The 15734-nt window shown below is 40.1% G+C and overlaps 1 protein-coding gene across 1 annotated transcript in view; it reads left to right on the top strand.

Moving 5' to 3' along the window:
- The window catches only part of FAM204A (family with sequence similarity 204 member A), a 32858-nt gene extending 28484 nt beyond the window's left edge, over positions 1-4374 (top strand). The window contains exons 7-8 of the mRNA XM_054437108.2: positions 2853-2959; positions 3256-4374. Coding sequence (XP_054293083.1) covers positions 2853-2959; positions 3256-3307 — 159 coding nt within the window. The 3' untranslated portion in view covers positions 3308-4374. The remainder of the gene's footprint in view (positions 1-2852; positions 2960-3255) is intronic.
- Positions 4375-15734: the final 11360 nt, after the last annotated feature.

Genomic DNA, 15734 nt, shown 5'->3' with positions numbered 1-15734 from the left:
AATACGTTCTAATGAATTATTTTTAACAAGCATATACTGTATTAAGGAACATACGCTGTTAAGTATTTACTGTGATGCTAGTTGTGCTGGATTTGGCGTTAGCATTGCTGGAGCACTAAAAGCTTTTACATTCTTAGAGTACATGACATGTCGAGGTGAAGAGTCTATTGAAGTCAAATGACTGCATGCCCAGACATAGGGAGCTGCTCTTTGGCTTGGTTTGGCTGTCCTAACAAGGACAGCCATGTTGGGAAATTCCAATGAGAAAAATACAAGCTATGTCTTAATTGACAACACTTTTAAAAAATAATTTTCTGACATTGTTAATGGTACATGGCAAATATGGTTCAGATCATTTTTGTTTCTTACAGTATAGTCTCAGTTGAAATATAAGAGAAGCTAGCTGAGTGGGTCATTTTTGGTGGGTGGTTTTGGCAAAACTGAATTTGCATTTGATAGGAATGGAGTTCATGGAAAAAATAGAGATTTTTCTGTTTTCTGTTTTGGCGACGGGGAAGAGGAAAGAGACTGAATTGTCCACTTGAATGTAGAGAGACCTATATGCATCTTAAACACAAATAGCCAGCTATGATTTACGGCAGAAGAGAGTTTATTAGTTATATTTACTGCTCCCTTCATAGCCTGCTGTACCTCCATATTTCCCAGCCCCCTTGTTTTGGAGCCACGTGAGTAGTTCTGACCGGTGGGCTCTGAGCAGAAATGATCTGTGTCACTGCCGAACTAAAGCATCGAAGAGCCATTGTGAGGCCCTCCAGCTCTTGTGCTGCCATAATAGTCCTGAAAGCCACATGTTGAGATGCTGGCATCACAGATTAGAGGAGAGTCCTGCCCATCCACAGGGACTTAAAATGAGACAAGAAATAAAAGTTAGCTAGTGAGATTTGGGTATTTGTTGGATACTGCAAGGTTGACTAGCCTAACTAGTTGACAGGTGTTAACTTGAATTTTTTTTTTTTTTACATGTATGACAAATGGATAGTTTTTCAGTGGATAGGGACTTCATCTTAATGATAAATTATGCCACAGCCTCCTTCCAGAGTTTCATTTTCTCCTGGGATGATGATGATACAGGCTTTTGATTCTTAACCTTTTTTTATTTGGTTGACTTACATGAACTTTTCTACAATAAAGAACTGGAAATTTTGAAAGGAGAACCAGAAGAACAAAGCCAGTACTAAAGCAGTCAAATGTAACTGCCAACTCCTTCTCCCCAGCCCCACAGTTTGAAAACAACCCATTTCGCTCAATGCTCTATCTCCAGCACCTAGAACAGTGCCTGGCAAAATTATGCATTTATGCCTTTGTAAAATTTGTTGAATGAATGTTATTCCTTTGAAAAAGAGGAGGACGACAGTAGCACTGCTAAATATGGGTTTGAGTTTTGGGAAGACACCGAGGTCGATCTGCTTTACAATGAGTCATCCTTTCTTCAGCGCCTTTCCTGTTGATGTTGACCAATTCGGCACTGTAGTTCAATTGTCAGCTTCCTTCCATTTGTCTGTGTTCTTTATATATATGTTCTTAACTGTGCTGAAAAATCAAATCTATTTTTGCCCTCATTTATAAACTACAGACAGTGCTTGATTACTACTTGTCGATTTCGTCCTAAAGGAAACTGTTCTCCAAGAATAAGCTGGAAGACATGTCAAGCGTGCCAAACCTTGAAGACATGTCAAGCGTGCCAAACCTTGCTCTCCTAAGTTTGCTTCTTTCCTTACACGTGTGCTCTTAACCTCCTGCCATGCCTTACTATTGGCAAGCAGATCCCTAGAACTTAGGCTTTAACCTGTTGACTTTAGAGTGGCTTCTAGGTCATTTCTTCTTTTTTGCAAATCTGCCTATCTACTAATATGCATCAGGTGAGTACAAGGGATAGAAAAGGCAAGAAACACCAAAGAGGTACTTAGTTTTTATTGTTTAATCTGGGTTCTTAATGGATACTCTTGAGCTGTCCACATTGGTGGGCATTTTAAAAATAAGAGCACACTAAAAGTAGAAGATATCATCACAATGCTTATCCTGGAGATACTTGCTGGGGAACAGCTCTGCAGCCAGAACGCTGTGTAGAGCAGAGTGTATAACTGAAAGCTGAAGGGCTGGAGAAACAAGGACTGTTTTAGGTTGAGTTAAAGAAGACTTCTGGGATGGGGGGATTTCACTGTGAATGGATCTTGTAGGACTGACAGATGGGTGTAAGGGGGGCACACATAGAGGGCCCTGCACAGGGGACACTTAAGTACTGTGGTCCTGGTGCTCAGCCTTTTCACCTTAGCACCCCTGATATTCTTTTTTCTCTCAGTGAATTAAAAGCTGTTACCCATCATACAGAGTGCATTTATGAAGTAGTAATTAGCTTTCCCATGTTTTATTAATCACATCTGTGACTGCCAATCAGAGCTTCTGATCAGCATGAGATAACTGGTGTGACCATACTGAGTTGCTGTAATTCTAGCCCAGAGCAAAGAAACTTGATGTCTCTGTCAGTGTCTGCAGCCTTATCAGGGGTAAATTCCTGTTCAGCCTACTGCAATGCTGAAATAGCTTGAAGACCCTCATTACTACCTTTGTGGACCCTCGAGGGGCCTCAGTTTGAGAAGGATTTCCATCCAGGAGACTGGTATAACTAGGGTAAAGGGTCTATTGGGAGTCACGGGAGATATGGGTCCTATCTTTGCATTCATTATACTTTGAGAGGGAATGAACATAGAATTTCTAATTTCTAGACATGGCTTTCTTACCCGCAAGTTCTCAATTATTTGTATAAGTGTAATTACTGTATTAGCTGGAATATTTATTTTCACTTTTTTTTTTTTCTCCTTTGTAATTCTTAGCTTGGTGTAAAAATTGCCAAAGCAGTTGCCTGCCACAACTTTGTAAAAGCCAAAAAGGAGGTTGAAAATTCACAGGCTGCCCGAAAAAAGAAGAAACTTGCATGGGGGTGAGTTTACTTAAGATTTTTAGTAGTAAATCTCCTGACTTCGTAGAAATTCTGCTAATATATTTTGTGATCTAGTTCGTGTATAACTGTTACTCATTTTACATTTTTTTCTTCTTTGAATGTTTATCGGATTATAAATATAGAGGCATTTCTTCATCCTGTTTAATGTTTGTTTTGTAATCATTGGAGTATGTGAAAAATTTTTGTTTGTTTTGCTTTGGTCTCTAAGTAAACATGTTCAGCAAAGTATTTTTTTTTTAAGAAATAAATTGAGATTTGTATGTTCTTCATTTTAGGTTTGAAGCAAAGAAGAGATGGGAAACCAAAAGCAACATGGGATACATGTAACTTGTCAGAGTGCTTCAAGACATTTGTAGACTCAAATGCTCAATTTACTGAGAATGTTTTCCTGCCTATGTTAATATGTCAGAAAATTGATAGCACTAAAACAAAAATAAGCATAAAATTTGGGATTTTGATTATCAGCTCTTTTCAGTCTTTCTTTAAGGACTTTGTCCTATTGAAGTGAATAAAATGAAGCATTCTGTTACTTGTATAAGAAATAAGAAAAAAATATAGAAAGAAGAGGATAGGATTTTGTTTATTTGTATGGATGGACCCTTGGTATAAAATCACTTTTGACGCTTTCCATTCATTTGGTTTAGCACAGCCAGTGAGCTTCTCGTACTTTCTTTTTTATTTGAGACAGAGCCTTGCTTGCTCTGTCACCCAGGCTAGAGTACAGTAGCACGATCTTGGCTCACTGCAACCACTGCCTCCTGGGTTCAAGTGATTCTCATGTCTCAGCCTCCTGAGTAGCTGGGATTATGGGCAAACGCCACCACGCCCGGCTAATTTTTTTTTTTGTATTTTTAGTAGAGACAGAGTTTTGCTGTGTTGGTCAGGCTGGTCTTGAACTCCTGGCCTCATATGATTCACCTGCCTCTGCCTCACAAAGTTCTGGGATTATAGACATGAGCTACCATGCTGGCCTTGTATTTTCTTATCTGTATCCAGTGTAATTACATGTTTACTGGAACTGTGTTTTTAAGATTGACAGTTGTTTATAATGGATTAGTCGTAAGTGCCAAAAAGTCTCAGTTGATATTATCTTTACAAATGACTTGACCTTAATGTTATAAAAGTAGTTACTGTTTTTTTTATTGGAGGCAGACTTGATATTTCAGAATTGCATAGTAAAAGCAATTTGTTAATTTTTGTGTACTTTCAGATAAACTATTACAATAAAGAAAGGGGCAGAATGTAGTATTTGGAAGATGATTTAAAATTCAGCCTAAAAATGTCTTCCTAAGTATTTTTCTCAGCCATGTCATTCTTTAAATTATGAGATGGTTCTTAGAAGAGAAAATGGTGTAATTGTATTAAACAGACAATTATAACTCAAGATAATGTAACTTTGAACCTTCTAAGAACTGATTCGTTTGGTTTTCCTCCCATTCTCCATTCCTCCTTAAAAGATTGAATGAATTAATGAGCAGAAAGAGAGGATTGGTAACATGGGAAATCGTTTTCATTAGATGTACATTTCCTGTCTAACAAGAAAGGGGCTCCGGAAAATCATAAAACAAGCAGGTGAACAAGACCAGGTGTGTCGGCACCTCCCTGCTCAGTGCCCAGCAGAGGTAAAGAACCACTCAGCATGGTTTTCATCAGTTCACCTCTTCTGTCGTTGTCAGAGGTTTCCTACCTGTCTGATATAAACTTTCTCTAGGTTGATAATATAAATTCAGAAGCATGTAAAATGAATCATGATTATAATTATATTACTGTTATTTTTAGACTTAAAATAGTAACAAAATTTTATTTATAGTGGCACATTTAATGGCTTTTTTTTTCTATGTTCTGGAATAAGAGAATACCTAGCTACTATTTAAGCATCCAAAAATCATATCTTGCTTTCATTTAGTTGAGAAAAGCCAGCATAGAGAAAGCAAAGTTTTAGAATATTATGTGTCATACTAATTCAGTATCCAGACCAAATGTTGGAAAGTCTTATTTTATGATTTAATATCCCTTGTTCCATTTTACAGATATGATCATGTAAAACTTACCTACAATATTCATTTCAAACTGCTAAATTAGGTAAATACAGACTTTTAGTATAGAAACCTTTCCTCTAAAAATCCATTATGGGGGAAATATTCACTATACAATCCAGTGGTTTTGTCTGAAATCCTAAAAATGTTATTTTTGAGCAGGCGAGTGGTATAGATATTCTCACACTTGGGGCCCCGATATGGGCATTTCCCTTTGACTTCAGTCTCATTTTTTTTTTCTGTTTCTACTCCTTAGAGCATTTAGTGACCCCTGCAGGCATGTTGCACTTCCCATACTGAGGCTTTGCCAGAGTGGCCTCCTGTAGGGTCTGACTTGGGATCCTGTCCAGCCAAGGAAGCTCTTCTTCAGCCTGCTCCGATGCCCACAGTTGCCCCCTCAGCATCCCCTCGGGGTTCTCATGTAGATGGGGACATCTTAACTAAGCGGAAGGCAGGCATTTCAGCAGAATTAAGTGTAGCGGGGGCTCATTTAATAAAGCCCTCCCAAGTCCTCACTCTTTTCTGGGCATGGGTTGTGGAAAGCTCTAAAACGTTATGTATAGCAGAAGAAGGGGTTGGAGGGAAGATTTGTGGGGACAGGTTGTCTTGGATTGGCCCTGCTGACATGTCATTTGAGAGCAGTTTTATTTTATCCTTTCTAATAGGAATTAGGTATTTTACTCCTAGGAACATTGTTCCTTGAGTACGCATGCTGCGCAAAGGATGTAGTCATTTGTCTACTCCATTCTAGTCACAGCAGAATAACGATTCTTTTTGGATCAGTAATAACTTTGGTTCCTAAAACTTCAATATGTGCATTTACTACCACCAGAATGCCTGAGTTAGATCAGTAATGTAAACGTCAGTTATTGTTAACTGAGATTAATATGTTTCAGGCCATTGGTATGGCATTAATGTAACTATGATTTACTATTTAAGTACTTTAGGCTAAAACATCTTACTAAAGAACAGTAATTTTGAGCTTTACAGCACTGTTTCTGAGAAGGGGAAGTTGGCAGTGCATTCTTGTTTGGGAGCCCTCAGGATGTTTCTGGTTTTCAGCAGAACATTCTGTGTCTTTCACCGAAAGGAGAGATTGAATATATAATCTTAGGTTTGCTATAATTAGTTCTGATGACAGAGTTAAAATACCTCAGCCAAGACTGTAAATCAGTACATAAACAGGTTTCTGCAACTGATCATAAATCTCAAACTCCATATTTTAGACACTTATTTTTTTAGGCTGACAGATAAGGGAGCAGCAGGCTAAGGATAGGAATAAAATGTTATCTGAACTTTTAAGTCACAACTTAGAACTCACATTAAAATCTTCTGATTTTCTTTATACCTTTTGTCTAAAATACTATCTTTTAGCTTATTAATAACTTTAATAAGACAAGTTTGAATTTAATTCTCAAAAAATGAAGATATAACTTATAAAATGTCCAAATATTTGTTAAGACATTACTTTTTAAGAAATGTGTGTCTTGCTAAATATAAAACATACTGTATGAGGTTGTTGTTTAAACAAAATGAGAGTTGTACATTATTTTTTAAGAGATGATAAAGTTTGAGGAGGCAAGCCGATGTTATGTCAGATCTCATTTTGAAGTTAGTGAAACCTAGTCTAATCCAGAACCAACTGAATCCAAGTTTTCCATTTTGGCAGAAGTTGCTTTTATTTTTAGTATCTGGCAGAGCAACAAATGCTTTGCATGTCAATTTAATATTTTTTCCTGCCAACTGTTTATTCATTGGCTTAAAATTTACACTCTACTAAAGTCTTAGCTCTGACTTTCATGAAACAAATAGTAATATTTGGACAAAATATGTACATGAAAATCTTTTTCCAGAACCAAATGTAGATTGGTATTTGTGACATCAGTGCCTTCTAGTATGGTGACGGGTCAAAAAATACTTTGAAAAGTTGAAGGCTGTGTAAACCCACGGCAGTGCATCTCAAGTGATTTTTATTGTGAGGTAATCAGAGTATCTAGGTTTTCAAATTTAAATTAGTGGGTGACTTTATGCTAGAAAGTAGAATATGTGTTAGAATAACTTTATCAATATATATTCTTGGCCTTTGTAGGATACTGAGACAATAAGGTCCATTTTTCATTTTTGAGGTTGGGGAGCTCTGTAGATTTTGATAAAATGTGCAGAACTGCATTCTTTAATCTTTATTATTTCATCCTCCCTCCACACTGCTTGCTTTAAAAGAAAAAAATACCTACACACATTTTCTAGTGTTACTGCTGTAATCAGTACAGACTTCCTGGGAAGGGATTCTTGCCTTCAGTAAAGGACATGACAGCATGTGGCCGATGGAGATTGCCACGAGGAAACCTGGAGAGGCATTGAACCATTTTGTGCTAATGTTAAAATGAGGTGTGTTGTCTCTTTATTATCTCCTACTCAATAGTGAGTATTCTGGAGGTGTCTGTTCCCTTTCCGGAATTTCTTCAAATACAGCAATGCTTCAGAGTAGCTTCCTGCCACATTGGCTTTCATGATCTTAATCCGTGGAACACAGCTATAGGCTTCTGGGAGACAAGTTTATTAAATGCCATGCAGAATGCTATGTTTTTAGATGTGCATGTAAAATCAAGAATTAGCTGAGGAATAATTATCTTTTTATTATTAGTAGTAGTAACTCATTTTTAGATTCAAGTAAAGTTTGTTTTCCAGGTGAGATGACATTTTTAAGAAATTGAATTTAAGTATGTGCTTTTATATCTGGACCAGGTTTCTCAAGGAAGCAGAATACAAGGGAATGAAAGGGGAAGGGAGGGTAGTGCCCAAGAGAAACCTTGGCTTCTAAGTGCTCCCGTGCCAGGTTTCCCCTGTGCCTGCCCACTGGCACCGTCCTGGCAGCTCCAGCCCACACCCGCTCCTGGACCCTGGGCTGCCTCTTGCTAAACAGCTGCAGGGGGCCTGCTATGTGACAAGTATGGAATGAGGTAATCTTTTTCCACCTCTAATTTCTGAAGGGTGTGTCTGTCCAGTTTTTACTTGTTCATTGAACTTAAAGCCTTAGGAACCAACAGCTACAGTGCAAGCTGTAATTATTGATGTCTGTTTCATATTTATCTGTAAGTTCTGGCATTTGATCAAGAAGTCAATATATCACTTCATCTTCAGGCTGAATGTGTCTCAGCTATAAAGGTTTTATTGTTTGATGGATAGCATACAATTATGACTGCCCACAATAAAAAGTGTTTTCATTTGTAAGATGGGTGATACTAGAAGTAATTATGAATGTCACAAGGAATAGTGAAACAATGAAGCTTTGCGTTTCTTTGAATTTCTCCCTATATAATGCCCAAGGAACATTTACTGAATGCCTACTGTATGTCAGATAAACTAGCTCTTTCAGATGCAAAGATGAATAAGCACAATCTAATAGGAAATATATGTAAACCATGTTTTGAACAACTCGATTTTCAGGTGGGCTATTAGAAAATCAGTGAGTTTTTCTTTGCTGAATACAAAGACATAATCTACATATAAGAAGTAACGTAGACTTAAAAATTTTAGTTACCTGAGTATATACTTACTCTACAGGTTGCTGAATTTCCTAGCTAGGCATCAGCTACAGTGGCTTATGAGCTTAGTGACTGATCCATACGTGCTCACATCAGAGTGGGTGGGATTGATGCCCTGACTGTCTCCCCTGGAGATGAGGAGCATTGGTGGGGTTTGACTCAGGAATGAATGCAAATATTTGTTCTGCACATTACTCAGTGATTTTAAGCTTAAAGTTTTCTTAGACTGCATTAACGTGTCCTTTATTTTAGCTTGGGTGGGCCACAGTACCTTCCCATGTTAGGGTAATGCTTGCTACTACTACAAATATGCCCCCCAAAATATAATGACTCAGGCACAATACAAGCTTATTTCTTGTTCATGAGACAAAGGAGAATGTTGCTTGCTATCAACAGGGGCTCTGTTCTGGGCTGTCATTCAGAGACCCAGGCTGACAGCGACTCACCACCTTCTTTCCCTAGTAATCCTGGGTGTCCCCTCCATGCCAGTCAGCTGGAAGGGAAAAGAGCATGGAAGAGCACTGGCGGAAAGTTACGGGCCTGGCCTGGAAGTGGAACACATTAGTTCTCACTTTGCACTGGCTCAGACTTCCTTACTTCATCACACTAACCACAAGGGAGGCTGGAAAATGTAGACCGGGAGGAAAGAAATTTTAGTAAATAGCTTGCAGTATCTGCCACATTGCCTCAATCACATATGATGTAGTAACTTTACATTTTGCTGATGTTGAGTAGCACAAACTACTATTTGTGATTTGATGGAGTCATTTTTACTTGGGTGTGTTGACAGAGCTGAGTCAAAGTAGCCGCTCATATTACCATGTAATGGGTGTGGTGTCACAGTGTGATACCTGCTGAAAGAGCATTGCATGCTCAGTCAGTGAGGCAGAGGCGGTGCTTATTATGCCATAAAGGGCTGTTGGGACTTTACCAGGTAGGCGAATAGAAGTGAGTGCATCCTAGGTAGAAGGAATGGCGTGACACATTTGAGGTACAGCAAGGACTTTAGCAGGGGCCAGGGGAGAGAATGAGAACAGGGAAGTAGAGCAGCAGAAAGAGATGGCGTTGAAAAGAGCTGGCCAGAACCAACTCACACACAACTTTGAGAGATGCTGGGGAGATTGGACTTGTGCAGGGAAGAGTTGGGTGTCTGGATGGTGATGTGGGATGAAGAAGGTAGTCAGAGAGCAGGCTTTTCAAGAGTAATGTTATATTAGTAGTTTAGTAATATAGAGTTAGACATTTAGTATTTAGTAAAGTAGGTCATATTTATACTTGCTATGTCATGGTACCTGTGGAATGCCATGGAAATGTCAAATGGACACTTGTATGTAGCAATCTGGAGGTCAGAAGGGAGGGAGGTTGCAGAAATAGGTTGAGGAAAGAGGTCTTGAAAGGTGGCATGTCAACAGGAACAAATGCCGCTGAGCTGTCAGGCAAGATAATGGTGGAGAGGTGGCTGTTGGAGTTAGCATCAGATGGCACTGGTGATCTTGGCCAAATCAGACATCCAGACCAGAATTGCAGTAGATGGTGCAATTGCAATCTTAGGTTGGATTTCCTAGAAACAGAGAAACAGTGCCTCAGATCTCTTGTGGAGGTGATTTGTAAAAGTATGCACTTCAGGAAACATTCATAAGGGAGGGAGCAAAGCCAATGAGGAAGGGGAATGCCTGAAAGGGGTAAAGCCTTGTCCTTGTGCTGGGGGGAGAGGGCTCTGTGAACTCTGCTTGTGGCAAAGGAGCTGTTTTTTTTCGCTTTTTCTTTTTTTTTTTTTCTTTCTGAGACGGAGTCTTGCTCTGTCGCCAGGCTAGAGTGCAGTGGCATGATCTCAGCTCACTGCAACCTCTGCTTCCCAGGTTCAAGCAATTCTCCTGCCTCAGCCTCCTGAGTAGGTGGGACTACAGGCATGCACCACCACGCCCAGCTAATTTTTGTATTTTTAGTAGAGACAGGGTTTCACTATGTTGGCCAAGGTGGTCTCAATCTCTTGACCTCGTGATCCACCCACCTCAGCCTCCGAAAGTGCTGGGATTACAGGCATGAGCCACCGCGCCCGGCTGGAGCTGGCTTTTAAACCCTGTATCAGTCTGTCAGTGTCAGCATTTTACATGGGATGAAAGGAGGGATGAATGGAAGGGGTGGAGGATACATACCTGGTCCTTCCAGTTAAACTATTTAATAAATAATCATGACTGAGAATATAAGCCTTAGAAGTACTGTTACTGTTCTGTAAATTTTTTAAAAACACTTTGAGGATTCATTGTTATATATGCTCCTTGCCTTGGAGAGACATCTTGGTTCTACATACATATAAATGTCTAGCAGATTGAAAATCTGAAATTCTTCTTTCATTACTCTTTCCATACAGTGCTCTTGCACTATTCCTCTAAGAAAGCCAAAGACACATTATACTTGTTTTATAGATGAGGAAATCAAGGTGCTGGGAAGTTTAAGAGAACTCTACAGCCATTCATCTAGCATAAAAGGGCTGACATTAGAACCCAGGCCAGGCCTTTGCCTCTTCCCTACCCCATTCCAGTGGTTCTTGAAGTGGGATCCATGCCCACCTACAAGCGGAATCACTTGTTAAAAATGTAAACTCCAGGGTCCGTCTCTGGGGGCAGGTCCTGGGATTCCACATTTTAAAAAGCTCCTCTGTAATTAGTGCATACAAAGAAGACTGATTGTCTTGGAGCAGCACCCGCTTCTTACACGGAGAGTCTGGGATGGGAAAGAGGAAAGCAAGTCAGTGCAACTTGCACATGTCTTATCACAAACCATAGGGAAGGAGGTGCCTTGTGGTATAAATACTGAGTCTAATGCCATTAATATAAATGCTCATATTCCCAAACAGACTGCCTGTACTAGTACATTACTTCCATTTTCCAAAAAAGGAGAAGAAAGGTTCCGTGTCAAAGAACTCAATTGGAATCCTCGCTTGGTACTTGCTTCCTTGCCAGCAGTGCTCAAAAAGAGAAAAAGAAAATCCAAAGTCCATGTACATAAAAGTTCCATTCCCGATGGTGGAGGGCTTAATTAAAGTCCTCAGATGTTTCTGTGCACCTTGGAAAACATTTTTATGAAATTCATATATTACCAGAATTGGCTCCAACAATTGCAGTTAAAAACCTTGTAACTCATGCAGCTCCATCGGGAGCAAGCTGCCTTTTTCAAGATTTGGTTTGCTGCTTCCTTTACCTCCGTAACCTGCGGCAGTGAGGGCTGCTCAAGGGCCTTAACTGCCAGGATGGCACTAGAGGATTTTCCAAGGTTAAGGTCAGATAACAGAATCAGGAAGAAATGGATCCCTCTTCCTGCATTTCCTTTTCTCATTCTTTCAATAAATGTGCATTGAAGGCTTGTGATGTGTGTGGCACTACAGCAGGCACTGAGGATGCCATGCTGAACAAAGCAGCTGGATCTTCATGGAGCTCATATCCTAGAGGGAAAGACATAATAAGCAGACTCTGCAGTGTCATACAACATCACCTAGGAAATAAAGAGATGCAAGTGCTCAGGCGCCAGGCCAGATGTGAATTCAACTGTGGTAGCAAGACGTTGTGTCTTCTGCTGGGACACTGAAGTGTGAGAACCACTGGACTCTCATATGGTGATAAACTATGGAGAAAAAGACAGGGCGGAGGCAGGGGTGTTGCTGATGCCAGCAAATGTTAGAATAGTGAAACTGCTACACCCTGGACTATGAAGCAAGCCAGATTTGAATCCCAGCTCTGCTACTTACAGGCTGTGTAACCTCTGGCAGGCTACTTAATCTCTCTGTACCTTGGGTTCTCCTGAGAAATGGAGATAATAGTAGTAGCTATCTGATAGAGATGTGAGGATTAAAGGAACTAATGCATATGAAAGTGCTGAGAATAGATTCTCACACATAGCAAACAATATACTTGTTGGGAGACAATTCTCTGGACAATTCTTGCATTTCTATACGTCTTGGAAGCAAGGCACTAAGTACCCTTTTGTTCCAAACTATCTTTGCAAGGATGTTTGTATATAACATCCTTGGAAGACTGAGATAGTGTCTCACTCTAGAGCAAAGAACAGACATGCTTACTCCCATTACAAAAGATTTGGTTTCCCAACTCAGAGTTTCTGTTCTTGAATGAAAGCCATGCAGTGTACAGGTGTCTTTTGGCCCTCTTACTGTCATACTGGAGGAATCAATGCAAAAATGCTGATGGCTATTTCTATTGTGAGTAAATGTCTGAACCAAAAGTCTAGTGTCTTCTTTCAGCATTTGTAAAACTGGCCAACTGACTTGCTAACTTGCAAGTAGGGTGAAATCTCAGACCCTTCGTAGTTCTTGACAATTCTGTGAAAGTGTGTGTTTGTCAGTACTACTGTTGTTATTACTCTACATTACGTGCCAATTTTCTGGAAGAAACAAAAATGTAATTGATGGCCCTAGCCTTCAAAGAGTTCCCAGTTGAGCCAAGGAGGTTAAATATGCGAAGATGACACAAAAGACGTACAGCAGCAGGAAAGCAAAGCTTTGGAATAAAACTTGGGTTTGAATGTAGGCTGTGGATGCTCACCAGCTATGGCAACTCAGCCTCAAATTTATATTTGTAAAGTGCTGTTGCTAATAATGCTTACTTTGTGAGGTTGTGAATATTAAGATAGTGCATGGAGAGAGCTTAGCACAGGTCTGGCATGCAGTAAGCACTCAGTTACCATTACTGGTGTTGCTGTATTGCTTTTATGCTTAGGTGACAAGCAGAGCACTTTCTCTCCCCTCCCTGGGTCTTTAGGGAAGTAAGGCCCCAGTACTGTACTTCCTTTCAGGTGGAAGCTGCTTTCCTTGGAACCACCAAACCCCAACTCAGTATGTCCCTGGATTCTGCCCAAAGAATTCCCCAGGGCTAAGCTCCTATAGGTGGGTGGCTAAAGGACTGGCTTCGGAGTCAGACAGCTCTCAGTGGATATATACTTCGAGATTTAATATGATATATAATGCTTTGAAGTTTATGTGGTTGTTTTGGATGATTTTATTAATGTGCATAATAGTCCTAGCATATAATATGTGTTCAGCCAATGTTAATCAGTGCCCTAGGCTACAACACCATGATTTAATGGGCCATTCAATTTTCATGACTGTATTCCTAGGATATTTCTCAATGACTCATACATGGTAGGTGTTCAGTAAATATTTGTTGATTTAATTGGCTTGAGTGAACAAAAGAAGTAATACGTCCTTTCATCTTTTCTTTCAAGATATTTCTGCATTAAATCATCCTCAGTATATTTTTTTGAAAGCCAAGTTTTTCCCAAAGCTCCTCATTTCCTCACCTCCCTCTGTGCCACTGGCTTTTCAGCTGCTGGGGGCTACAAACCCTCTCTCTAGAAAGATGGACATGTGAACATAAGCACTGCATTTTGCACACAATTTCTGTGGTTCAGAGACCACCTGAACTTTTCCTCCTAGAGGACCCTGCTTAAACTTCCATTCTAGGGTGTCCAGCCCATTAAGATGGCCAAGAAATCACATCCCACTCATCTCCCCCAAATCAGCAAGCTGTCATGGACGGTCCTCAATACAGTTGCTACTTTGTTCCTCTATAATCAAGGCCACACAAGACCCACTTCCAATCTACTTGTGATTTAGGGATAGCAAAGGATTAAAGCAATTCAAGTATTTTAGATTCCTATTTATACAGAATTATGGTTTTCAGGACGTGCTAATGGAAAAATTGTTAGTAAAAATAGGTTCATTCAGTCTTACTGATCATGCTTGTAATTCTGAAGATTCCACATGTACTTTTTGTAACCATATTTCTCTTCTCTTCCATTCTCTAGTTGTGAGAAAACCCAGTTGTCCAATAATTGTCAAGCTTCCCTCGGCCTTAGGGAATGAGCACTCAAGACCTTTCTGGGCCAAGTGTGGTCGCTGACTCCTGTAATCCTAGCACTTTGGGAGGCCGAGGAGGGAGAATTGCTTGAGCCTAGGAGTTCAAGACTAGCCTGAGCAACATAGCAGGACTCCATCACTACAAAAAATAAAAAATTAGCCATATTTGGTAGTTATACCTCTGTATAGTCCCCAGCTACTCGGGAGGCTAAGGTGGGAGGATTACTTAAACCCGAGAGGTCGAGCCTGCAGTGAGCCGTGATCGCACCGCTGCAGTCCAGCCTGACCCTGTCTAAAAAGAAAAAAAAAAAAAAAACCTTCTGGAAGCAGGAGGAGGTTTTCCAAAACCAAATCATATCAAGTACCTAGCTTGACCTCAAAAAAATACAGAAGCAGGGTTGGTTGGTAATTGATTGACAGGAAGGGCAGCTCAAAGCAGGAAATGGAAAGTGGTATGAAAACCCTTAAGCAGTACTGCCCAAAGGAAGAACCTGAAAAGTTCAGCCATAGATTTTCTGAGAAGATGAAAGTGTAGGCATTAGCATACTCAAGAACCAGGCAGAGAGTTTGCCCCATTTGGAAGCTGAAAAAGGAATGACCTGCTGCCCAAGACAAGAAAATGATGTGGGCCCAGAGGGAACTGTCACACGTACACTGTCCAGGGGGCCGGAGAAGGATTACAGCCGCCATTTTGGCTTCTCTAGAGTGAAGCAGCAAAACAATGTCTAGTGGTTGCTAGGCAACCATTAGTCCATCGCTGCCCTTTTCCATTAAACATTGTCTGGCTTCTTAGATTGTTTTAATTTATTTTTTTAAACAGGATGGGTAATGCAACAGAGAATTAACGGTGCAACCTAACAATGAAAACGCATTTGAGGTTCCCAAATCAGTGAAGGCTTTGCAAAGGTTAGATCACTCTTGGGTGGATGCCGAAGATAGTGACAGTTGACTGAAACCTCTTCCCCAAACATTTCATCACTGGTCCTCATGTTTCCTAGTACCAAAAATAATAAAGTGGACGTAACAATAATCTCTGAACATTGTAAAATGTCTGTCCTCTGCTACGACCTGCTCCAAGCTAGATCTTGTCCTGAAGCAAGTTTCTCTATCGGCAAAGAGTGGATGTCAGAGGTGGTAAAATGGAGTTCTAGCCCTGGGCAGCTTTGCAGATAGCTAAGATCATGGTATCCAAAGAACCTGAGCATAAGTACATGGAAATAACACCTGTTTATGCAAGGAACACTTTCTGACACATACAAATGAAAAGTAACTGGTAGGAGCGAATAAGCATCTTTATTCAGATA

Source organism: Pongo pygmaeus, chromosome 8 (assembly GCF_028885625.2).
Source record: "Pongo pygmaeus isolate AG05252 chromosome 8, NHGRI_mPonPyg2-v2.0_pri, whole genome shotgun sequence".
Lineage (NCBI taxonomy): Eukaryota > Metazoa > Chordata > Mammalia > Primates > Hominidae > Pongo > Pongo pygmaeus.
This window is presented reverse-complemented; position numbering and strand designations above follow the sequence as displayed.